The sequence below is a fragment of the Mycena indigotica genome (genome assembly GCF_014461135.1).
Source record: "Mycena indigotica strain 171206Taipei chromosome Unknown Mind.scaff0001, whole genome shotgun sequence".
In the NCBI taxonomy this organism is placed as follows: domain Eukaryota; kingdom Fungi; phylum Basidiomycota; class Agaricomycetes; order Agaricales; family Mycenaceae; genus Mycena; species Mycena indigotica.
Window position 1 is genome coordinate 4481819 of NW_023503000.1, and position 24667 is coordinate 4506485.

The window sequence follows — 24667 nt, forward strand, 5'->3', positions numbered from 1 at the left end:
TGTCAATGGAGGATTCGTGAAAGGGGGTGAATGAGAACGAAGTGAACAAGCTGGGCCAGAGCAAGGAACGAAGCAGGGGGGGGGGAAGGATGGTGGTCTATTCTCCCTCGTCGGTTGCCCTCTTTATAATTAACACGTACTGCCGAAGGCCCCGAATATCCTGCCATAATCTCTCAAATTCTCAATTCCGCATTTTCCGCCCAAAGCAGCGGGATGGCAGCGCGGCATGGGAGGAACACGCCCAATATGGCTTCATAGCCCGGCATTTCCCGGAGAGGAAGGCGGGATGCGACATCGGTTCACACTCGTGATGAAATAGAGTGCTCGTTGTGTTGATTGCGAGTTTGTTGAAGTTGGCCTCTACCAAGGTACATCCATGGCCTCGATTGAGGGCCCCGAACAGTGGAAGGCGAAAGCTTGCACGCTCTCTGGATCGACGGTCAACCAATTACTCCCCACAAGAAACCTTGCTTTACCGACGGTACAGGTGGCTACGGCATCGAGAAGGGAACCGAGAAGCGTCCCTTTGCGGCTTTTGGTTGAACCTGGCACGTCAAATGGCGCTCTGGGGCCTGCTAATCGTCCGAGGACATGAGAGTTGGGGAAGAGTGAGGTCACGACGTAAGACCGACGACGGGTGATCGGTGGGAATTTGGCTCGCGATCGGCGGTTGGCGTGACTCATCTTCGCTCACTCTCTCTTCCGAACCATCCGAGTCGTTGTGTACCATATTGTTGCCGGTCGCTTTCCTGAATACTCTCCCACAGTATCAGTGAGACTGAGGGGTATGGATGCCGGTGCCACTCCTTGCAGAATCTTCAGTCCATGGCCAACGCGGCCGAGTCTGACGTTAGAGAAACTAGCTCTTCCGTGGCTAGTGTTGCCATGGCCACAAGTTCTGCCACCGACTCTGATCAGTAACGTTGCAGCAGTGAAGGGCTCGAGCTGCAAGTTGTCTTTGCAACACACACCAATAATGCCAATTGCTGGTCATTCTCGCCTTCTTTCCCCATGACACTTCCGTCGCCGCCTTCTCAAATCTCTGACAGTTGTAACGCTACCAGCGTCGTCCTAGGCTGTATCACTGCGGCCGCCGTTGCATCTTGATTCTTCCATTCTCCAAACCACGGCGTTTTGGTGTATCTTGTGGAAGAGCTCAAGTGCTCGGGTTGGTCTCCGCCGACCTGGACCAAATCTTCAAAGCGCTCAAGGTACGTATGTTTTAGACCTGCAACGGTGCTACCCCGGGCTCGTCACCACAGCCTCCCATCGCCAACTGTCGGTCTTTCATCTTTCCCAAGAATAGAATTGATGCATGGCGTCTCATCGAAAGATATAACCAGCGCCACTATCTAGCCTCCGCGTCCCTGCCTTCCGCTCCTTTCACCCTACCCTCCAAGTTCTCATCCCTCACCACCGGCAAGCCTATGAACATCATCGTGGATGATCGGGACCCGGCCATCTCATATCAGCCTGCGTGGAGAACAACAACGACCAAGGGCGGCCCGCTTGGCCAGGCCCGCGAGTATGCTGGGACCACCTCCCATGCGGGCAGCCAGGGTGCTGCGGCTTCGTTCACGTTCACCGGTGCGTATCGAATTTTGATAGAAAGGCGGGTTGGGCTGATAGATTGTTCAGGCACTCAAATCTCCGTCTACGGGACGATCTCCGCCACGCAGACCAACCTCTCTCTCACCATCGACGGTCACGCAACGTCCCGGCTCATTCCAACCCCCGAGGGGCAGCAGCTGTTCCACCAGCCCGTGTTTGTCTCGGATGCACTTCCTGACGGGGAACACACACTGACCATCACCAACACCGCCAGCACCGGCGACGGCTTCTTTCTTGACTATCTTATCTACAAGACGGGCAAGCGGAACGCGGGCCAGACCATCTTTGTCGACGAGACCGATGCAAGCATCACATTCTCCGGCGCTTGGAGTCAAAACAACACATATAATTTCTTCCAACAAACTAGCCACTACACAGGGACAGCAGGGGACACAGCAACCATTAGCTATAACTTTTCGGATGGTACGCATACAGTAACTCCACTATCTCCGTCAATGTTAAGCAGAGCATTCCAGGCGACAAACTCTCCCTCTTCGGGACCCTCCCGTTGGCGCTTTCTGCCGCTGTGTCGATTGACGGAGCTGCCCCTGTTCCTGTGTTGCCATCTTCAGGTGTCGCAGCGTTAAACCAGCGGCTTTACGGCTCTCCTGCGATGAGCGCCGGGCCGCACACATTCAAATTTGTGCATAATACAGGGCCACAACTGACCATCGACTACTTCCTTATCGAGACTGGCTCTACTGGTTCCTCGCAAGGGTCCACTTCCAACTCGGCCTCCTCTTTGACTCCTATTCTAAGCACAATTGTGAGTGTGAGTACTGATAACCTGGGAGCACCACATACCACCACTATCATTGAAACTGCGCCTAATATGAACTCTGCAACTCCATCCAGCAGTGCTATTATGGCCAACTCTTCTAAAAGTCATACCGGATTGATTGCTGGTGCTGTCATTGGAGCTATATGTGTGCTGCTGTTCTGTGTAGGCATGTTCATATGCCTGTGGAGAAGGCATAGGTTGGAACCAAATACTAGTATGGTCAAAGCTGAGCACATTGCACATGCAACAGCACCCAATCCCTTTCCTGTACCACCACTAGAATCTGAAGCTGTTCCAGAAAACACAGCAATACTAGCAGCTAGTTGGGAGCCTTCAGTCACCGAGAAGGGGCCACACTGGCAAAAACCCATTGCTGATCATGTACAAGATGAGACACCCTCTGGTTTGCAGCAGCAGACTATGCCAGTAGTAGCAGCTTCAGACCTTCCAACACAGGAGTTGGTGCGGATCTTGAACTCACGACTGCAGAGCAACCAGGTGCCATTTGATGTGGATGAAGTGCCACCCAGTTATCTTCAAGGGGAGGCAGGATATTAGTATTCCTGTAGTAGCATAGATGCTATGGATCAATATAATATATATATACTGTACTATTTTAATCGGCTGCGTGACTAACAAAAAAATTCGTCGCACGGAGCTCACAGCCCTCCTCCGGCCGGTGATGGCACCAGCCAGGCCATTTCGTCGGTCCCTTCCGCACCCTGTGACTGACGAAAAAAATTCGTCAGATCAGCCGGGGTGTGACGCGTGACCGACGAATTGAATAAAATAGTACAGTATATACTTATACTATATTGTAGGAGAATTTAAATAATTGACCATAAGTTAGCCTGAGCTTCCCTCTTTGGACCATGACAATCTCATTCAATGCTACCAAATCCAATGGGTGTCAGGCTTTGGGTCAGGCCATGCAAGTAGGGCTATTGGCCATTACCATAATATATGGTGTAGAGCCAGCTGGCCCAGTGTAATGTGTACTGTAAGGTATCTGGGGACCAAGTTGATGGGACATCAGTGACACTCTAAATCTCATTGTGTATACAGGGATGGTAGCCATATACCATGGCATTTTAATCAATTTGGCATCTGAGGCATCCACTGAGTGTGACCACCAAAAATTTTCGGCACATTACAGGGCCGCGCTAGTCGAAAATGGTCAATTTACCAGGTGAATTCAGTGTTTGTTGCTGTTGCGTGTGACTGCCAAAAAAAATGTTAGTGTTTTAAAACAGTATGACATGTGACTGCCAAATTGATTAAAATGCTACAGTACTGTACTATTTAGATCAAGTGTCCGCCGTGTGTAACGCGTAAACGGACACTGTCCGCTGGACAAGGTGTCCGGATTCCCAAAAAAGGCAAGTCCGGCGTCAGCCGGACCGAAAAATTTCCTTTTTCGGCCTGTTCTTGATGGGAATCCGGCCTTGAACGCGTAACAGAGACCACAAGTGTCCGCGCCGCGACCGCGTGTAACGCGTAACGCGGACACTTGATCTAAATAGTACAGTATACAGCATAGCTCAGCTAGCCAAGTTAAGCCAACAGCTAGCATAGAAATTGATCTGGAGATGTTTCATCCAGTGGGTATCAGACCCCGGGATGCTCAAGAGCATAGAATTTGTGCACCCTTGGTGACTATGTAGATGGTATTAGCACATCCTCACAAGGATTGCAGTGAAGATGGCATGGGGGTGGGCTGGTGAGAGATCATGATGGGCCGGGCTGGCAGCAAGGCAGTGGCCCTGGTGGGCTTCGGAAACAGCCAGTGGCCCTTGGCCTATGAACTATAATATACCCTAGGGCATGGGGCATTTTGACCATGAAGGCAAATACATGTGGGAGACAAAGTAACATGTCTAGAACACATTGTGAGGTGGAAACGAGGGCCGGGAGAGGCCAGAATTTGGCGCACGTGACCGAGCAACAGTGCTGCAGTGCAGATGAAAGGGTGATGAGGTGTGGATAGCCTGTGGGATCCCTCACGTGGGCTGTGATCTGTGTCTGCACACTGCAAAGTGCAAGCACCAGCACTGGAGAGGATGGGCAGGGTCTCATATGTACATGACAGGGGGAGGGGTGTCGTTGGGTCATCAGGTCAGGCAGTCAGGCCTGATAGGTATGTCGGCCTGACAGCCCAAGTCAAACCATAACTGGACAAGATTGCTAGGTTTGGCACTGACTTGAGCTTGAAAGGACAAGTCTGTCTCCTCATCCTCATCACCAGCCACAAAAGATATGAAAACCTAATGGACATTCATAATAGGAACAGCAAGCATTGTGAAAAGGGTAAATTGATCAAATATTCATTTTCAAGCTAACAAACCATTTTAAGGCTATACTGGAATTGTATAAAAAATTGTAAGACCCTACTTGTGCTTCCCCCCATCAAAATCATGTCTCAGAACTGTGTGACACTGTCACAAACCCCTATAAACTGTCAAAATGTGTTTAGCGCCAGAACACAACTTGGCGGGTTTTTTAATGTAATATTAGCATGTTTAGGCCTCCAAAAAAATCAAAAAGCACGTGACCACCGTAGGGGTCGAACCTACAATCTCCTGATGCCAAATTTACGTCGCGGGACAGCAAATCGTAGTCAGACGCGATGCCATTTCGCCAGGCGGCCATGGAAATCCTTTGAAGCAGTAAGAATATGATTACTTGCGCTTTCTCCTCCACGCTTGCTTCTCATCCCCCGACCATTTTGCGCTACTTCATTTCGAAGCTCCTCCTCCCGTCGTAGCAGCATAGCGACTGCCATCAGCGCTCCCATCAACACATCAATTGAACTGATTGCATGCGTGATCACTGCAAGACCTCACAACTTGAATACAAACAGAGGATTATGGTTCACTTTCATACTAAAGTACATCTCTTAGGAATCCCTACGGCATAGGTCCCTAGATTTTGAGACGATGATCCTGAGCAATATAAGAGTTCATCGGATTGCTGCCTGCAGGCTTTGCCAATTCAAATATCTTCAAGACGGCAGCAGCAGCCTCATTATGATTATCGAGCCGGCGCCACTTACACTGTTATCCGGTCGTAAGTAGCCGGTCGCTTGTGCACGCATCACAAAGGATCAATGTTTTACCCGGAGATGGTGTAGGGTTCAAGGCAAGTTCAAGGTGTTGTTTTGCTCTCTGTATCAATTGCATGTCAGCTAAAGTGCCCGTATTTGCTACGAAAAGGTCCTTCCGTTCCTCGTCCGGTCATGGGTTATGTTGACTGACCAAGAAAAAATTTGTCTCACCCGCTGTCCGGTTCAAGATCCGATCATTGATCGACATTTGACATACTTATGAAGCGCAGATGCGCCAATCCCGCTTAGGCTTGTCGCTCTTCCTTCTTCCCGCCATGCCCCCGCCCCCGCATTTACACCTCCCCGGCCCCTGCAGTTCCATTTGTGAACCACAGCTTTTTTACCCATCTACTCGGTAGTAGACCGGGCTCAACCGACGTTGGCCGGCACCCCGCCAGTGCCAAAGCCTTCATCGACGGCCGGACCGGCACGACCATTACCCGGGGACAACTCAAGCACCTTTGCCTGTCCCTGGCGTATGGTCTCAAAGAGCACCCTACGACCAGTGTCTTCGCGAAGCGTGGCGATACAGTGCTGATCTTCTCTCCCAATTCCCTCGCGTGGCCGGTCTTGCTCCATGGAAGTGCGCTTTTTTGCCTTTTTTTCCACGTCATCTTACTCATAAGAAACAGGTCTTGCTGCTGGCCTACGATGCACGCTCGCCAACAGTGCTTATACTCCACCCGAGCTCGCACACCAGTATACAGACAGTGGGGCAAAACTCATTCTAGCGGCGCAGGAGTTGGTTCCAGTCGTGCTGGAGATGTTGACCAAGCAACTTGGTTTATCCTCCGCTGAAGCGGGCAAGCGTATTGTTGTCGTTCCTGACGACCTCTCTTGGGCTGGGGGCCCCGCTTCACCACGGCCCGACCATCTCAACCTCGTGGACTTACTTGGTCTTGGGACGCTGGAAAAGGAGGAGTCATTTGACGGTGTGGCCGATAAGGAGACGGCGCTCCTGTGTTACAGCTCTGGGACAACGGGAAAGCCAAAGGTTCGTCTTGAAAAAATACTCTTTTTCCGACTGTGTTCCGAACCTCCTCGTAGGGCGTCGAAACCACCCACCAGAACATTACTACACTCATGGACATCACGGACAGGGAGTTTCCCCCCCTTGCGACCCGAACAAACCCTTCTCGCTATCCTTCCGTTCTACCACATCTACGGCATTACCAACGTGCTAAACGGCGCTCTTTCTGTCGGGGCCACCGCCGTCATTCAAACGCGCTTCGAACCCGTCGAATTCTGCCGCAATATTGAGCGCTATACGGTTGGATATGTGCTCCTTGTCCCCCCTGTCCTCGTTGTCTTGGCCAGACATCCTGCTGTCGACCAATACGACTTGTCATCGCTTGAGTATCTGCTGTCCGGTGCAGCGCCGCTAGGGGCCGACCTAATGCGAATGGTTCAGAAACGATTACTCTCCAAAAGGAAGAAGGGGTCAAAGTGCCTCATCACCCAAGGCTACGGACTCACCGAAACGTCGCCTTCTACCCACACACTCGACTTTAAAGTATGCGAGCAACATGTGGGCAGCATCGGGCAACTTCTGGCAACTCTTGAGGCCCGACTTGTGGCGGACGACGAGGGCGATGAGGTGGTGGATGCCGAGGTTGGCAAGCGTGGAGAGCTTTGGATTCGCGGCAAGACAGTCATGAAAGGCTATCTCAACAACCCCACCGCCACAAATAACTCAATCACGCCCGACAAGTGGTTCAAGACCGGGGATATTGCAATCCGGGACAAAGATGGGTATTATTTCATTGTGGATCGGAAGAAGGAGTTGATCAAGTACAAGGGATTCCAGGGTGTGTCTTCGTTCTTTTTGTCTCTTACGTCTTTCTATGCTAATCCCGTTTACAAGTCCCTCCTGCTGAACTTGAAGCGATCCTGTTAACCCACCCTGACATCGCTGATGCTGCTGTGATTGGTGTAAACAGCGTCTCAGAAGCGACAGAGCTGCCTCGGGCCTATGTCGTCCATGCAAACCCCACCAAAGTCAATACCCCAGCTAAAACTGCTGCGTTTTCCAAGAGCGTGCAGAAGTGGATGGAGAGCAAGGTCGCCAAACACAAGTTTTTGCGCGGTGGAGTTGCGGTGGTAGACGCCATCCCGAAGAGTGCTGCGGGGAAGATTTTGAGGAAAGAGTTGAGAGAGGTGGCTAAGCAAGAGGCAGAACGGGGTGAACTGGGCGTTAAAGCCAAGCTCTAAGATAAAACCCAGTATTTTAGGTCGTATTTACTCGCCATAAACTAACTAACTTACGCAGAAGTGTTTTCTTCTTCACGATATGGATGACGACGACATATTTAAGATGGCGCATGCAAGTGCGATTATGCTGACGCAAAAGATATTTCTCAGCAAGGCGGTTCACGATGTGGCTCCGGTTGATACCGAACGGAACTTTTCCGCACTCTAAATCAGAAGCGCATGTATAAATCGAGTCGACAAGGGAGCCTTCCTGTCTAGCATGACTGGGAGCCATTGCGAGAATTGCTTCAAAGGTGTTCGCCATGAAGGCACGCCAGAAGGTCAGTCAATATAATGCAAAGTTGTTGAGTTTTAAGCTAGATCTCAAGGTCATCTCGAACAATTCGCTGATGTTGAATGCTATGTTTCTGTGCCAGGCGAAGAATACGCACCAAACCAAGTGGTGTTGTTTCTGACAGACGTGTTCGGATCAGATCTAGAGTTGCAGAACAACAAGGTAATTTCGTGTTCAGGAACTGGAATAGCTGGTGAACACGGACAGCTCCTCGTCGATGACTTCGCTCGCAACGGTTTTTATGTACGACATTCTCTACAACGTTAGATCGAGAAACGAACGCTGACAGAAATCGCGTTGTAGACGGTCATGCCAGACATGTTCGAAGGTGATCCTGTGCCTGCTGACGCGTTGGACACGGTCACTCATCGTCTGGTGCGCTGATCTTTCCCTCATCCTTTTGACCAAATCCGCGTGTAGAATCCTTCGTTCGACCGGGAACGATGGTTTGCAGCTCATTCTCCAGAGAAAGTGCTGCCCATTGTCGAAAGAGTCGTCAAAGCTCTCCAAGCGCGTGGAATAACGAAGATTGCTGCTACAGGATACTGCTTTGGTGGTGCGTCTCCGCCGCTTTCCTCAATAATTTGAGCTCCAAATATTATCAGCCCGCCCAACATTCGACCTGGCGATGAGGAACTACATCTCCGCGTCCGCCATCACGCATCCAGGGCGTATTGCCTACCCAGCCGATCTCGAAAAATACGCGTCAACATCCACAGCCCCATTGCTCATCAACAGTTGTGAAGTGGACCCCGCGTTTCCTGACGAAGCGTGCAAGATGGCCGACGAAATCTTCCTGAGATTCGTGTCGGGATACAGACGGGAGTGGTTCGCGGGTTGTAGGCACGGATTTGCGGTGCGTGGGGACATCAACGACGCTAAAGTGAAAGAAGGAAAGGAAGGGGCGTTCAGAGCCTGCGTTGAGTGGTTCAAAGAAAAGCTGTGATAGGATGACAAAGCGAGAGTACCCCTGTAGTTGACCGATTTGCGAATTCTTCTTTCCGCTCCATGATGTCGATTCTTGACCAGCCCATTTCGGCCTCGCCCAACCAGTCAGATGACTCTGACGAAAGCGATGCGACCCTGGACGATATTGAGATATTACAGGGTCACCCACTGCAGCGTGTCCCCGCGCGACGAGATTCAGATTCGGGGGAAAGCTCAACATCCGCGAATTCAGATGTAATTTATGATATGTGCGTGGTCGTTTTTCTGTGTGATGACTAGCGAACAGCAAACAGCGACTTTGACCAGCTCATCGACGACCTTTTGGCGGAAGAGCCTTTTCCACTGAGCGAGACGCGCAATACTGTTGCTGTCGAAGCATCCTCGCCAGAAGCCAACGACTCGATGCTGATTAAGCGCCTGCATCGAACCTCGCCTGAACTCCTTATTCTTCTCCGTTTGAACCAACGCGAGCTGCGGCACGATCCATGGAACCCTACTCCCCACATTATTTGCGCTATCCCTCGCGACGAATATGTGTTCATCTGTCTTCAACGGCTTCTCGAGTTCAACAAACCCCCCTTGCATAACGTTGCCAATTATGTCGACTTCTTCCGCCAGGTGTTGGAGGGACTGACATTCTTGCACGAACATAATATTGCTTTGCTGGGTTGTCGTGAGTTGGGGAGCTACATGGTTGACCTGGGGCCAGAGACAGCATCAGGCAGCTCAGCTTCCGTCGAATCTTTTGACCGCACCCGTTACCCTGTCCGATACTATTTTGCCGACCTTCCCAATGCTTGCGAATTCGAAAGTAGCTCTCATTCCGACGCACAAGACGCTTTTCGACAAGACGTTCAGGACTGCGCCCTTATGATGCGGCATTTGGCTGCCAACGTCAGTCACGGTTTCTTTACTTCGACGTGCTTGCTCACCATATGCACTAGGTTCCCACCATCTCGCAAAAGCTCAGCACCCTCGTAAACGCAATGCAAACAGGTACATTTGACGCAGACGCCTCCCGCAAACTGTTTGAGGCCCTCTGCAAATCATTCACATCGTCCACCTTCGAGATTGTGGTCCCTCCAATGGATTTCGACGAGCAGGTCGTTATACTGCCTCCAATTATCTCTCAGCGGGCTGGACTGGGTAGTCCAGGTTTACCCGTAGCTGCTTCTGTGCCGGATTTACGCCTGGAGGTACAAGTCGACGACGGGTTGCCGAATCATAATGGAAGGAAGCTGATGCGCACCATATCGCTTTCGCGAAAGCTCAAGTTGAAGTCGAATACATTGGACCCCATCGCCAGTCCACTCCTCGGTAGTGCGGCTTCCTCAAGTCCCTCTAGTTCACCGCGAACACGGGCGCGGTCAGCGGAGCCGCCGACGGTTGAGAGCAGATTGTCATCAGGCTTGGGACGGTTGACCATCGAAGATGGGGAAGAACTTGAAGAAGTAGAATAGATATAGAGTATACAAGTAGCTCCTAAGGAGGATGTCAGCTCGATGTAACTTGTAAGGCATTAGGACAACGGGACACACTCACTATCCTCAGGCAGAGCATAGGCCAAGGAATCTTTTTTTGAAATGAAAATCATCACCATCGCGCGCAACAGCCCTTGTCAGGTATAGTAAGGTTTCCTTCAAGCCATCGGGGCCTATTCGCTGCCAGTGCTTGCTGTGCGCTGTGCTGAAGTGGAGGAAGGCTGGAGTTCGTGGGTAGGCCATCAATTGGTGTCACGTGCTATATTCCTCTTGTCGTCCTGTATTCCGAACGTCATCTCTGACTCCTGCACAACGCCCGTAACAGTAACATCAGGCTCCGCAAATCTTCCTCGACAGTCCGCTGACGGCTCGGAAGCACGGTCCGGAGAGATTTCGGCAACCTTGCACATTCGTCAACAGTGCTCCGCCCTCAAACGTTGTTCTCTGTCCCAAAACAAGCCCCACTTGCATTCAATACTGCTGCAACACCACGCTGCGCATGTGCAATCTTATCTCCTGCCCCAGCTTCGCTGTCGCGCTTGCATTACTCCAACCCAACAACCTATCGTCGTCTCTCATTCTGAATGATGGACAGGTGCGCCTTGTGCGTTGGCCTTTGGACACGCGCTGCACAGTTGCGGTATAAAAAGACTCGTCAGCGGGGTGCTACACTGGTTAGAGCATACCATGAAAACTCTTCTACCACTTGTAACCATTTTCACGGCTTTCGCGCGTCTTTGTGACGCGGTTGCTGTCGATGTTGTCTTTCGCGATATCGAAAACTCCAAACGTGCTCAGCCACAGGGCATAGATGTCTCGGGGTTCCAGCCAAGCGTCAACTGGGCAACCGTTAAGGCAAATGGAGTGTCTTTTGCTTACATCAAAGCCACAGAGGGCACGAGTATGTCATTGCTGTTAGTGTATTGCATCTACTGACTTACGTCGTTCCGTAGCGTTCATAAGCTCAACTTTTTCCTCCCAGTACACCGGAGCGACTAACGCCGGTCTCATCCGTGGTGCCTATCACTTCGCGCATCCGGATAGCAGCTCCGGGGCAACGCAGGCCAAATTCTTCCTTGCACACGGAGGTCTGATCAAAGACCACCGCTCGGAGTTCGACTAAAAGCTGTAGGTGGTTGGAGTGGAGATGGAATCACGCTTCCTGGCGCATTGGATATCGAATGTTCGTTGTCAATCCGAGTCGGACTTGACTGTTTTTCATCAGTGTCCAACTAGACAACCCAAACGGGGCCGAATGTTATGGCCTCAGCGCCGCCTCGATGGTTTCTTGGATTCAAGACTTCTCCACGACCTACCACTCTGCGACGACTCGGCAAGTCTGATATTTTGGGCCTTCATGATGCCAATTGCTTCCAGCTTCCCAGTTATCTATACCACTACGGACTGGTGGACGACGTGCACGGGTAACAGCGCCGCCTTCGCCGCCAACAACCCGCTCTGGATCGCACGCTACGCCTCAGCCATTGGGACCCTGCCCGCTGGCTGGAGGTATATTGTCTTGTTGCTTCCGACGCAGATCTGACTCAATGGCGATCCAGCTTCACCACCTTCTGGCAGTATGCCGATTCGGGTTCGAATCCGGGCGACCAGGATCTGTTCAACGGAGATGCTGCCGGTCTTTCTCGGTGAGTAGTAGCTCTCTCGGAGAAACGCTCATCGAGTGTTAACGGCGCCTCTGTAGCATAGCAAAGGGCTGAGGTACATAGATTCAAAGACATACTTAGTATGACCATGTACCGCCACTCCTGAACAACTTGAAATGATTTTTTGATTCAATTGGGAGTCCTTTAAGATGCTATCTGTCTTCGCGATCGGTAGGAAGACCACAACGGCTTCAAACAAGCCCTAGTAAGCAAATGACATGCCTATTCGACCCAAAACCGACGTATATTTTCATTGAAAGTTATGTAACGCAAACTACGAACGGCTGACCGTGACGAAGAGCCGACCATGATCCGACGATCGACAGTCTCTCTCTGCATTGTGCATTTCCGAGTCGTGATCACCTCAAAAGCTTTCCTCGAATTCGGTATTGTTTCCTGTCATGGTATACTGCTAGGCTTACTTTCCACCGATTTCCACTGACAGAGAACAGTTTGACCGAGCCAAGCCCAATGCTGTCCATCTACATCTGAGCGAACAGCATGATTGCTTTCATGAGAGCTATGTATAGCTCGAATGAGGCTTCTCGGGCGAACCCCACTCTTTCCCGTGTCCTGTCGGCTACCTTTTTGCCCCTGCGGCATTTCCGAGTCGAGTTGGCATGAAGATCATCGTTGACGACCGCGACCCCAGTATCACCTATACACCAGTGTGGAACACCCAAGGCAACGACGGACTGCCGCGCAGTCGACAACAGGAGTTTGAGGGGACCACGTCGCAGCCAATCCAGAGTAGTACCAATAGTGCTTCGTTTGCCTTCACTGGTGCGCTGTTTTTACTCTTTGAACGACCATTGATAGGAATAACAGGCACACGGATTACGGTCTTCGCGGCAGTGGCTGGTCTCCCCCAAGGAGACCTTGAAATCGGTATTGATGGCCGTCTACAACGCATACTCCTACCCAACGTATCCGACTCCAGTCCTGTCTTCCACAACCCAGCGTTTGACTCAGGTCCCTTGGCTGACGGACAGTACACCCTCGTTATGCAGGATGTCACCACTGGACCAAGCGTATTTTTCTTCGACTACATGATATACGAGACGAATGCTCGTGGACAAGGGCAAACTGGATTTGTCGATGATGCTGATCCAAGCGTGTTGTTCTTGGGGTCGTGGAGCCAGAACAACACGCTGGACTTTATGCAGCACGGAGTCCATTATACTGGGCAGGCTGGGAGCTCCTTCACTGTCTCGTATAACTTTCTGGATGGTGTGTCCCCACAGTTTATTTCGTTCGAAGATATATTGACATTTCTTTTTTTTTTCTCAGGCGACAAGCTTGTACTATTTGGCCCGCTCACGGCTGCCGATCCCCAGTTTTCCTCCGCGTTACCGCTCTCTGCGTCCGTCTCGATAGACGGAGCAGGTCCAGTGACGTTATCGTCGCAAAATGCACCATCTTCGGGCCAAACTCTGTTCAACCAGAAATTATACACTTCCTCTCCGTTAGCAGCTGGTCAACACACATTCAACTTCTCGTATCGATCTGGCACGCCACTCTGCGTTGACTACTTTCTCATCGAACCCGGGTCGGGACCGGTGAAAGCCTCCAACTCCAAGAGTGCATTTCCGGTTTCTATAACTCAGAGTCCTACCACTGGCTTGACTTGGGGTGTTCCGGGTACGAGTACTGCAATTCCGTCTCCTTCCTCAGCGACTGGAAATTACACATCACATACCGGAGCAATTGTGGGTGGTGTTCTGGGAGGAATTTTGCTGCTCTTACTGGCCATAGGCCTCATAATGTGGCTGCGAAGGAGACACGCAAGACGTGTCAACCAACAACGCGCGACTCCGCTTGACGTGGAGATAGCGACAGCAACTCCGCATTCGCATTTGTCGAAAAGCGCGTTGACTGGAGAGCGAGTTGCCTCTCCAAGGACGCCGCAGTCGTCTATACCTTCAACAGAAGAAACACGGCTGGGACAAACAGCATTGTCAGCATTTGCTGTTCAAGTTCCGACGGAAGAGTTGGTCCGGATATTGAACACGCGACTGCAGAGCAACGCGGCGTTCCAAGTTGGAGAGGAGGACCCGCCGAGCTACCCGCCTACACAAGTTGGGAGTCGATAAGGCAGATCTGATTCCGACTCTCGAACACCAACCTGAGTTGAGTCGTTGCAACATCAGTTTACGAGCTCTAGAGTTAACCAACTTTGAACTACTTATGAGGAGGGATAAGGCCGCAAGCGGCAGGTGCCGAACCTTACATAATAAGCCAGGGAAGACCTGGCCAGCACCACGTGATATGACGTGGCTCATCCCAAAAGGGTTATAGAAATGCACAGCCATTCCCGATATGGGGGGGCTGGTTTCAACATGATTCTATAGAGCCAAACCTTAGGTTCGGCAATTACGTCGATACTGTTGGGCGGTGTCCGCTTGAGTAGAAATCAGTAGCTAGTAGCTTTTGGTCATGATCTGAAGCATCATGACTCAAAAAACCAGGACTCCCTGAAAATAAGCCCAGAAAATCACGGCCCGATATTTTTGTCCGAACTTGGAATCGATGCGTCCGAATAATGCACCTCCGGCCCGGCACGATTTTGTTCGAACTACACGCAAGAAAATCTCGTCTACTTACATAAAACAGTGAAGGCTATAGAGCTCAGGCTATCATTGATAAACTTATTTCCACCCTCCTCACTTGCCCATAACAGTCGGATTTCAGTCAAACTTTCGGCTGTCTCTCGCAACCATGTCCGAACTCTGCTGTCTGACCTTTTCATCGCTCGGCTCCCCAATGTCCGAATGTTGGCCGGACCTCGTGACATCAACAGACATCAACCTGGACCCAAATTTGTCCGAACTTCTCACCTTTGGGTCTATTTTCGGGGGTCCTTCAAAACCACTACCATGATAGGGAACTTGAATTGGGATACCTATGCGGTCGTAAGTTGCTTTCCCGCGCGCAATGGGCTGCGGTTGACGACCAACAGTCAATCTTGCGAGGAAAAGACTCGAAGGAACAGAAAAGCTGTCATGGCTCAAATCTCAATGCTCTTGCTGGCCACTCCGCTCTAGTTTTCCAACAACTCGTAGCCTGGCATGAAGGTCATCGTTGATGACCGGGACTTGTCTATCTTCTATTCAAGCTCACCCGCCTGGAGCACACACTGGCCAGAAGATGGGCATCCACTTGGCCGGCCAGAAGAGTATGCGGGTACCACTTCGCAGCCCGTGCAGGGTGCCACTGCGTCGTTCACATTCACTGGTGCGTGTCAATTTCCATAACGAGAATCACTTTTGCTCAAGATAGACCGGAAGGCACGCAAATTACGGTCTTCGCCACGCTCGCCAGCATCAATAGCTCGGACTTATTCGTCGAATGTGGTATTGACGGCCGTGTCCTGCCAATACTGCCTACCACAACCAGCGCATCTGACTCGCCGCCCTTCTTTCACCGCCCGGTGTTTATCTCGGACGCGTTGACCAACGGACAGCATACGCTCGTGATGAAGGGTAACTCTCCCAGTCAGAGCAGCCTGTACTTTGACTACATCATCTATGAAACGGACGCCCGGCGCACGAGCACCACTGGGCTCATTGACGATGCTGATACTACAAATGTGGTTTTTTCGGCGACCCAGTGGCGTCTGGACAACACGCCCCTGTTTATGCAGCAGACGAGCAGGTATACTGGGCAGGCGGGTGGATGGGTCACGGTCAAATATGAATTTCAGGATGGTGTGTAAACTCACGCAGCAGATAAGTCTGCTATATTGACCATCAGCCTTGGATTTATTAGGTGATATCCTGTCTCTCTTTGGCACTCTTGGTTCTCAAGATCAGCAATTTGCCTCGCAGGGTTCGCTCTCAGCGTCAGTCTGGTTTGATGACGGCCAACCTGTCTACTTGCCCTCCCAGAATGCACCACCGCCTGGTCAAATGATAGTAAACCAAAAACTATATTTCTCACCGCCGTTGACTGCAGGTACGCACACATTCAAATTCACTTACAATGCGGGCACACCCCTGGGAGTGGATTACTTTCTTGTCGAAGCAGGGCCACCGGCGGACACGAGTTCTGGAGGCTCTTCGCAAGGTGGATCCAACCTGGGCTCTATAACGGATGTGGCGAGCTCAAGTTTAGGTCATCCAGGTCTTGCTACGAGCTTGACTCGGATCAGCGTGTCCACAAACATACTGCCGACTCGGACTTCATTGCGTGAAGCACCCACAACTGCTCCGGTTTCATCTCCAGCACGTCATGATTCTCATGCTGTGCCGCTCGCGCCGGTGTTCGGTGCTGTTGGCAGCATTGTCGTCCTTCTTATATGCATTTGGGTCATACTCTGGCTTCAAAGAAGACATGCTTGGCGGATGAGACAGCTACGCCCAGTTCCACTAGACCTTGGGACAGTTGAGCCAATGTCGAGATTTCGGTCGAAGCGTGCCTTAGCTGGGGAGCGCCAGACAACATTTCACTCAAGGGTACAGGACCCAGAGGAAGCCTTGAACGTGGCTGGATCATCGTTGCCAACGGAAGAGTTGGTTCGGATATTGAACTCTCGACTGCAGAATGTGGTGCTTGATGAGCAGGAAGAACCGCCAAGTTATCCGGAGGGCATGGGTGAGCAAGGCGCGAGAGCTTCTTGAGAGTTTCCAGTCGAGTTTTAAATTTCGATCCTGACTTGTACTAACCCTAGTCTTATTATTATTATGTACTGCGAGGTGGTACATACCGCATGAATCCCACAGGACCCGAACGTGCGGTGATGCCGTTATCTATATAAGTAGACTGGCCTGGCCGTCAGACAATTTGAATGTTATCGTTGTTGTCTGTTGTTATTCAAGTTGATCGCATCACAAAGCTCTTCTCAAGACCACCACTGGATGATAGGGAGGACAAAACTGCGGCAGCCTAAGCCACCCTGCTCAAACCAATGGCTATGAAATTATTTTGGCCGCGTTGACATGGAGAGCCGCTGCGCAGTCTGAGTGCGGAGGAATGGGAACTATCCACCTATAACTCGCGCAAACGCTCTGTTCTTTTTTGATCCCCTGGCTGGCCATGAACATCATCGTTGACGACCAAGACCCTTCCCTCCACTACACACCGGCCTGGAGCACCAAGGGCAACGACGGAAGCCCTCGAGGTAATCCGCAAGAGTTCATGGGGACCACTTCGCACAGTGTGCAAGAGGATACGACTGTGTCGTTTACCTTCATAGGTGTGTAACCCTCTTCTGTGACCCGTTGTAGTTTGACAGAAAAGTTGCAAGGCACACAAATAACCATTTTTGGGTCCCTCCTAGTTGTAGACCAGGTCACCTCCGACGCCTTCTTGCAGTTCACCCTCGACGGAATTCGGCAGGATTCAGCATTTCCAGAGGTGGTGAATCCGCCCTTCCATCGCCTAGTTTGGGATTCTGGCTCGTTGTCAGATGGGCAACATATTCTCGTCATGGAGGACACCATTCCCGACACGAGCGACTTTTTCTTCGACTACATAATCTACAAGACGAATGCGCGCGAACTAGGCCAAACCGTGTTGATTGATGATGACGAGTCGGCAGTGGTGTTCTCGTCTGAATGGCGCCACAACAACACATTCGATTTTATGCAGGAAACAAGCAGTTATACCGGACAGGCGGGCGAGTCGGTCACAGTCCAGTACAACTTCATGGATGGTGTGTCTGCAAATTTACCTTTTACATTCCATTGATTTGATTTTTTTTGAGGCGACAAATTGTCCCTCTTTGGTGCGCTCTCTTCCGCGGATACAACACTTGCCGTCAACGCTCCCCTCTCTGTTTCTGTCTCCATAGACAGCGCCCCACCACTCAACCTACCACCGCAAAACGCCCCACCTCTTCATCAGACAATATTCAATCAGAAGTTGTATACCTCGCCCGCGTTGACCGCTGGTCTGCACACATTCAACTTCTCCTACAATTCGGGGACGCCGTTGGGGGTGGACTACTTCCTTGTTGAGCCTAGCTCAAGTTTTAGCAGCGATAGTGGAGGCGGGACAAGTGGGACAACTTCGTCCCCCACTGGCCTCAGTATGAACTCGTCTATCCACAGCTCTTCAAATCACCTGTCTAACCCTGGCGCAATAGTAGGCGGGGTCGTTGCGAGCCTTCTGTTGCTCTTAATATCGGGTGCCATATTCTGGCTACGAAGGAGAAACATTCAGCGTATAAACCAACGACGCGCTGTTCCACTTGACGTTGAAGCAGCCACAGTCACTGCGCAGTTTCCGCTATCGAAGAGAGCATTGGCCGCAGGACGGGAAACGACAGTTGACTTGCCTGTTGCGCGGGTGGAGAATTCAGAGACTAACGATGCAGGGCCGGAGCCGATGGTGTCCGCAGCGGCGTTGCCCACAGATGAGCTTGTTAGGATCTTACGGTCTCGACTTGGGGGTAATGTGGTGATTGCGGGGGGGAGGAGCAGCCACCTGATTATCCACCAACGGAGCGGGGCACACGTGAGACGTAATTTGGTTTGAGTACCTGTCCTGGTGATAGTTGGCCTCTCATGCTATTCAACTTGCCTCTCCACCGGTGGCAGCCCTCTTTACCTTCTTGAAGAAATCCCGGTCAAAACTCAGACAAGCAGCGCTGTCTCGGCATTTGCTGTTCGAGTTTGTTCGGTCGATACTATGCAGTGCCCCTCACGACCTGGTGTCATTTTTGGAAAATTCGACGCCATAGTCGACTCTGTGGCTGCGCGTCCCCTAATAGTGGACTACGTGAGAGGCTGAAGTGCCTGACAGTGAGAAGTTGAGCGTTGTTCAAGTTTGTCCCGTACTAATGTAATGTTACTGTAAGAACGGCTTGACAACTTGAACAATATATGCGCTATGATGATTCGCTGTTTGGCAGTGCTCATCCTCTCCATCTGGCAGATTTGCTCGAACCTCTTCATCAATTCGAAGAAAAGTCTGTGATCGGGACTCGGATTAAGTACGACTTGTACTTCCACATATTCTTACTTGGAAACGCTGCTCGTGAACGGGAGTTACTTATACCACGACAGAACCCGATCTTGCTCACAGAGAACTGAGGAGAATGGAAGGAAAGCGCCTAACCGCGACGCAACTGAGGTAATTACACAAGATTTTCCAAGATCACGGCGTGACATCAGCGTTCCCTCTTCTCAAGTTTCAGCAACTGCTGTCTCAGCTAGGTGTATTATGGGGCTCATATCAATGCAAGTTCAACGTGGCAAGGCGCTATGCTGTTTGTTTCGCTCCCCCCTCCCCTTTCGAGAGCACTGCTGCTCGCAGGATACTTTACACTGTCATGGGCACAACTCGCTTTGCCTACCTGGCGTGTAAGTCGCGCCAAGACGTCCTCCCTCCTCTGGCTCAGACCTTTTGAAGAAAGCAAATATAACGACCTCCGCCGCTGCCAGGACCGCTTTTGCAAGAGCGGCGCTACAGGAAACTATTGTGCACATCGGAGCCAATGGTCAGTTTCCAGGTACGTTTACATAGGTTTCCTCACCCGAATTATTGAATGCATCAATCCAGACGCCGCAGACTATGTTGTTCCTGCGATCTTCTACTCACAGCTCGCGGCATTCGATGCTGCGACAGGCAGCCAACAATATCGCGATAGTCTGGTGCAGTACTTTCAGAACGCAACAATGATACATGCAAACTTTTCAAACTCCGAGTGCGTGGTCAATCTGGTATTAACCTCTCGCTCAAGTCAGAATCAGTGTCAGTCCTCCGATTCTAGTATCTTCGCACCGTCATTAACGGCTGTGGGCGTAACAGCTACATGACACGCTGTAAGCACCACCCTTGATTCTTGGACCCAGATGATTCTGAGAACTAGTGCAGGAACTACGGTTATGCTGCCGTTCAAGCCTATGTTACCTACAAGGACCCTGTTTTCCTTGAATACGCAATCGGAGTCTGGAATATCAGCAACCAATATACTCTTTCTCAAGCCGACATCGACGCAGGCAGACAAAAGAGTGGTCTGAAAAACTTCGATTTAGCACAAACCTGTCATGGCAGTACGTGCTTGATACGAGTCCCACTGATCGAATGCTTACGTCCGCCAAACAGAAACAATGGCTGGAGGGACTTTCGGGGTTTTATTTTTCTATTTTGTTGGAAACTTGCGTTGACAATTGATGCCATAGATAACGGCGGTATCTGACCCTTCAATTGCTGGCCTGTCGACCGGGCAGTTTGCAATGTTGGTCTTTTCTTTCTACTTCCTGAATATGCATTTGATACTCTCATAGTCTTTCCGCGCTGTTGGCTGCAAGTACCTCGGAACCTGAATACCTCGCTGCTGCACAGCTCTCGATAGCGTTCATGCAGTCGCACTGGCTCAATCCACAGAACATCATGCTTGACGGGATCTCCGGCCGCAACAACGATTCGTGTTCATTAACCACGGCATTGCAGCCCTATGACTCGGGTATGGCGATTGAAGCACTGGCGATTGTCGTTGACATCACCAAGGACTCTTTGTCCCGGAGCTTGTAAGCATGCTCGTGTCGGGATTCATAACAATCTGAATTTGCAATCAGGTTGACCTCGCTCATTGAGGCTGCAATAACTTCAACAGCATGGCAAAAAGCAGATGGAATCATCTCGAACCAAGCGCACGGTATGTTTGCTTTCATGTCCTCATTGTGGGCATTCACACTGGTCCTATAGGTTCTGGCGGCGATGTCTCAATCATTCGTGGGCTCAGCGCTGCATATAGCCGCAACGTGACCACTTTGCCGCTGCGGGAATACATCAAAGGTTATCTCGCTGTCCAGGCAAGTCCGCCATTTACTACTAATGTTTCGATTGGCTAAGCCCAATATTGATAGTACAATGCCGTCGTTGACCTTGCGCGGTCTCAGGGCTTGGATGAAAACATTTACGGACATTGGGTTGGGCCTGCAGCAACAGCATTTAGCTCCAAAGACCAGACAACAGCTCTCGCAGTACTTGTCGCTGCAATGGGGCTGCAAAATGACACACAGAAACCTGCGTCCTCTTCTCAGGCTGTAACTTTTGGTGGAGGGCTGACATCGACAGGCTCGACCTTCAGCCCCAGCACAACTCTTAGTCCGAGTCCTCCGTCCGCCGGTCATTCTAACTCGCACATGGGCCAACTGGTGGGGGGAATTATTGCAGCCGTTTTGACGGTCATACTGCTGATTTGCATGGGATCGCTGCTGTATATTCGCCGTCTGCGGAAGAACTCGAGAAGGGCATCGATCAGCTCGCGGCCAGATGTACTCTCGGTCCAAATCCGCCCCGGTATCAACTTGCGTTCGACCATCGAAATCAATCCCTCTACCTCGCCTATCTCCCAGACCGCTTCCAGCGTGCTGACGGATACCACTAACGCTCCCGACATCGCAAAATATGGCCAGTGGGACTGGGAGAAGCCCCCGCAACTCGAACAACCACGCACGAGGCAATGGCTGTCCGATCAGGCAGAACGAGTCTATGGTTATCCCACGGCTATCCCAGCCTCAAGAGGGTCAGCACTCCCGACTGATGGACGTATGCGGATACTTCATTCCCAGTACCAGCGCCGTGATTCAACGGTGTTTGACGACGACGAGGACCCCCCTGGCTACCCTGGGACAGAAATGGTATAATTTATATGGCCAGTGAATGTACATATGTGGAATAACACTCGTGTAGCTAAGTAGTAGTAAAGAGTAGTAACTGTTTGAGTTCACTAGAGATTAATTATAAACCATACTAAACGCGACCGCAGCGGGTTGTTTGATCGTACTTGATGTTGTGGAGTATTGTGCAAGTTTTGCAAGTGCCAATGGCTTCTTCTGAAGAGACCTGACCTTGAGTGTGGTCAACAGACCGGGAACCTCGGTGATGGCATCAATCTCGACTCTTGACTCACTTTCACCTGTTCGGGACGAAAAAATGCGCCATCCCCACCGTGCTCAACCCAAGGGCTATGGAATAATTTTTGGCTGCGTTGACATGGCAAGCCGCTGCACAGTCTGAGTGCGGAGGAAGGGGAACTCTCCAAGGCAGGTATAACTTCAAGTTGCGCAAATGCTCCCTTCCTTTTTCCCTATCCCCTGGCTGGGTATGAATATCATCGTTGACGACCAAGACCCTTCAATTATCTACAAACCCGCCTGGTCCACCACCGGCAGCGACGGAAATCCGCGAGGCGATCCGCAAGAGTTCAACAGGACCACTTCGCATGGTGTGAGGAGTGGGTCGACTGCGTCGTTTACCTTCACGGGTGTGTAACACGCTTTCTTGACTTGTTGCACTCTAACAGGACATTTGCAAGGCACGCAAATTACCATCTTCGGGACCCTTTTCGGCAGCGACACGGCGTTCTTGCAGTTTACCATTAACGGGACCCAACAACCTGCAGCATATCCCGAGTCGGCGGATCCACCATTCCATCGCGCAGTCTGGGACTCTGGCCCGTTGCCACATGGGCAGCACGCTCTCGTCATGGAGGACACCACCCCCGCCACGAGCAACTTTTTCTTCGACTACATGATCTACAAGACGGACGTTCGCGGGCCGAGCCAGACCGGGTTCGTCGATGACAACGAGTCAGCAGTGTCGTTCTCATCGCGATGGAGTTCCGAAAACACATTCGAGTTTATGCAACATATGAGCCGTTGGACCGAAGTTGCGGGCCAGTCGGTCACGGTCCAGTACAATTTTCTGGAAGGTGTGTTTCCAAATCATCGGAGTAAATCTGGATATTGATTTGAATTCAGGCGATCAACTGTCTCTCTATGGCGCCGTTGCTTTGACAGACCCCGCAACACTCGCCTTAAACGCTCCACTCTCTGCTTCTGTTTCGATAGACGACGGCCCGCCTGTTGATCTACCACCGCAGAATGCCCCGGCTGCTCAACAGATTCAATATAATCAGAAACTGTATACCTCACCTGCGCTTGCGGCTGGTTCTCACACCTTCAATTTCACCTATCATTCGGGGACATCGTTATGGGTTGACTACTACCTTGTTGAGCAGGGTAGCGATAATGGAGATGGGGGTAGCTCAAGTTCCTTCAACGACTTGCCCCTCCCTGTTCAAACTTCGGCCGCCATGAACCTCTCGGGCAATCCGACACCCACCCAGTCCTCAACCTCCTTCCCATCAATCTCCACTCAGCCCCAAAGCCCCCCAAATCACCGATCCAATTCCGCTGCAGTAGCGGGTGGGGTTATTGCGAGCTTTCTGCTGCTCTCGATGTTCGCTGCTATACTCTGGCTGCGAAGGAGAAACATTCAGCGAAATAACCGGCGACGCGCTGTTCCGCTTGATGTCGAAGCAGCAACAGTTGCGCCGCAATTTCCGCTTTCGAAGAGTGCATTGGCCGCACGACGGGGACCTGTTGCACAGATGGAGGAATTGGAGACCAATGATGCTGGGCCGCAGTTGATGGTGTCCGCGGCAAGGCTGTCCACAGATGAACTTGTTCAGATATTACGGTCTCGAAATGTGGCGATTACAGGGGAGGAGCAGCCACCTGGTTATCCACCAACGGAGCGGGGCACACGTGGGACGTAATTTGGTTCGAGTACTCCTGTTCTGGTGATAGTTGGGTGCTTGTGATATTCAACTATTTTCCTAGTTGCCTCTCCACCGGTGCTACAACCCTCTTTACCTTCGAAAGAAATTCAAGTCACAACTACTAAGACAAACAGTCTTGTCGACATGGGCTGTTCAAGTTACAAGCGGTGCCAGCTGGCAAGAACTTGAAGACTTGAAGAAGTTATCAGCGTATCTGTCGAATGATAGTACGATCGATAATTACTCAGCCTTTACTGACCATGCATGGCCCCGCTAACGACCTTGTGTCATTTGTGCAAGACTCGACGCGGTCGACCCATGGCAGCTGTTGGTGTAGTGGGCTACGCGACCCCGCCAGAGCAAGAATTTCGCCATCGTTCGTCAATGAGCAATAATCCAAGTTTCAGCTAATAGTGTCTTGACAATGATACCTCCCCGTACAGTAAGTATGAATTTGGACTGTCAGATTCAAGATTCAATCACTATCGCTAGGGCTGTAGGCCGTCGCCGTATATTACGGCGTACGGCACGCCGTAATACGGCGCCGTAACCGTACCGTATGGCACCCTGGTGCGCAAGTGTACGGGACGGCGACGGGACGGCCGTGACGCCGTAATGACCGTCCCGTATACGGTGACGGTCGCCGTATACGGCGAAGGCTCGGCTAGCGCGCGATTTGATCCGGAGATCGTCGATCCGCCGGGTATCGGACCTCCGGATGCCCGTTGCTAGGGCCCAGCCGCTGTCGGTGGTCAGCCAACACGGCCTGGCTAGCCTCCGAGGCAGCCTAGCACTCCAGGCGGGCGCTTGGCACTGCCACCCGTCCCGGCCCGGTCGCTCGGAGGCACCTTTAGCCTAGGTCACACCCAGTGACCTAGCTGGCCGTCACCGTCACCGTAATACGGCGTGACGGCGCCGTCCCGTACCGTAAGCGCCTCGAGCTCGAGGGCTTACGGTACGGCGTAGGGGCCGTCCCGGCGCCGTCAGAGGCCGTACCGTACACGGCCGTAGCCGTATAC

At 51.5% G+C, this 24667-nt stretch overlaps 10 protein-coding genes across 10 annotated transcripts; all 10 read left to right on the top strand.

The window, feature by feature from the left end:
• Positions 1–1427: 1427 nt before the first annotated feature.
• On the top strand, positions 1428–2950 carry MIND_00124300 (uncharacterized protein; the record flags this gene model as incomplete). The annotated part of the gene is made up of 3 exons (XM_037358176.1): positions 1428–1587; positions 1639–2034; positions 2088–2950. 3 exons carry the CDS (start codon positions 1428–1430, stop codon positions 2948–2950), a joined length of 1419 nt encoding a protein of 472 aa, XP_037226086.1.
• A 2820-nt stretch (positions 2951–5770) lies between these two features.
• On the top strand, positions 5771–7706 carry MIND_00124400 (AMP binding protein; the record flags this gene model as incomplete). Its single annotated transcript, XM_037358177.1, has 4 exons — positions 5771–5850; positions 5894–6078; positions 6128–7303; positions 7360–7706. The coding sequence occupies 4 exons, from the start codon at positions 5771–5773 to the stop codon at positions 7704–7706; spliced, it is 1788 nt and encodes a 595-aa protein (XP_037226087.1).
• Positions 7707–7965: 259 nt separating this feature from the next.
• On the top strand, positions 7966–8986 carry MIND_00124500 (Dienelactone hydrolase endo-1,3,1,4-beta-D-glucanase; the record flags this gene model as incomplete). Its single annotated transcript, XM_037358178.1, has 6 exons — positions 7966–8026; positions 8075–8202; positions 8248–8283; positions 8344–8415; positions 8461–8596; positions 8646–8986. 6 exons carry the CDS (start codon positions 7966–7968, stop codon positions 8984–8986), a joined length of 774 nt encoding a protein of 257 aa, XP_037226088.1.
• A 62-nt stretch (positions 8987–9048) lies between these two features.
• Positions 9049–10448, top strand: MIND_00124600 (uncharacterized protein; the record flags this gene model as incomplete). The annotated part of the gene is made up of 3 exons (XM_037358179.1): positions 9049–9236; positions 9282–9882; positions 9933–10448. The coding sequence occupies 3 exons, from the start codon at positions 9049–9051 to the stop codon at positions 10446–10448; spliced, it is 1305 nt and encodes a 434-aa protein (XP_037226089.1).
• A 669-nt stretch (positions 10449–11117) lies between these two features.
• Positions 11118–12187, top strand: MIND_00124700 (Secreted hydrolase; the record flags this gene model as incomplete). Its single annotated transcript, XM_037358180.1, has 7 exons — positions 11118–11370; positions 11423–11557; positions 11602–11652; positions 11706–11802; positions 11847–11978; positions 12029–12115; positions 12172–12187. The coding sequence occupies exons 1-7, from the start codon at positions 11157–11159 to the stop codon at positions 12185–12187; spliced, it is 732 nt and encodes a 243-aa protein (XP_037226090.1). The 5' UTR covers positions 11118–11156.
• Positions 12188–12753: 566 nt separating this feature from the next.
• On the top strand, positions 12754–13897 carry MIND_00124800 (uncharacterized protein; the record flags this gene model as incomplete). Its single annotated transcript, XM_037358181.1, has 4 exons — positions 12754–12916; positions 12962–13363; positions 13424–13842; positions 13889–13897. The coding sequence occupies 4 exons, from the start codon at positions 12754–12756 to the stop codon at positions 13895–13897; spliced, it is 993 nt and encodes a 330-aa protein (XP_037226091.1).
• A 1112-nt stretch (positions 13898–15009) lies between these two features.
• MIND_00124900 (uncharacterized protein) lies at positions 15010–16752 on the top strand (the record flags this gene model as incomplete). The annotated part of the gene is made up of 6 exons (XM_037358182.1): positions 15010–15045; positions 15093–15207; positions 15278–15367; positions 15421–15840; positions 15902–16198; positions 16256–16752. The coding sequence occupies 6 exons, from the start codon at positions 15010–15012 to the stop codon at positions 16750–16752; spliced, it is 1455 nt and encodes a 484-aa protein (XP_037226092.1).
• Positions 16753–17167: 415 nt separating this feature from the next.
• Positions 17168–18610, top strand: MIND_00125000 (uncharacterized protein; the record flags this gene model as incomplete). Its single annotated transcript, XM_037358183.1, has 5 exons — positions 17168–17327; positions 17379–17786; positions 17838–17858; positions 17925–18161; positions 18219–18610. The coding sequence occupies 5 exons, from the start codon at positions 17168–17170 to the stop codon at positions 18608–18610; spliced, it is 1218 nt and encodes a 405-aa protein (XP_037226093.1).
• Positions 18611–19338: 728 nt separating this feature from the next.
• On the top strand, positions 19339–21729 carry MIND_00125100 (Glycoside hydrolase family 76 protein; the record flags this gene model as incomplete). The annotated part of the gene is made up of 10 exons (XM_037358184.1): positions 19339–19437; positions 19487–19586; positions 19637–19781; positions 19952–20130; positions 20183–20208; positions 20260–20315; positions 20365–20607; positions 20656–20735; positions 20786–20916; positions 20980–21729. 10 exons carry the CDS (start codon positions 19339–19341, stop codon positions 21727–21729), a joined length of 1809 nt encoding a protein of 602 aa, XP_037226094.1.
• Positions 21730–22153: 424 nt separating this feature from the next.
• MIND_00125200 (uncharacterized protein) lies at positions 22154–23645 on the top strand (the record flags this gene model as incomplete). Its single annotated transcript, XM_037358185.1, has 3 exons — positions 22154–22349; positions 22401–22796; positions 22846–23645. 3 exons carry the CDS (start codon positions 22154–22156, stop codon positions 23643–23645), a joined length of 1392 nt encoding a protein of 463 aa, XP_037226095.1.
• Between the last annotated feature and the right edge of the window lie 1022 nt (positions 23646–24667).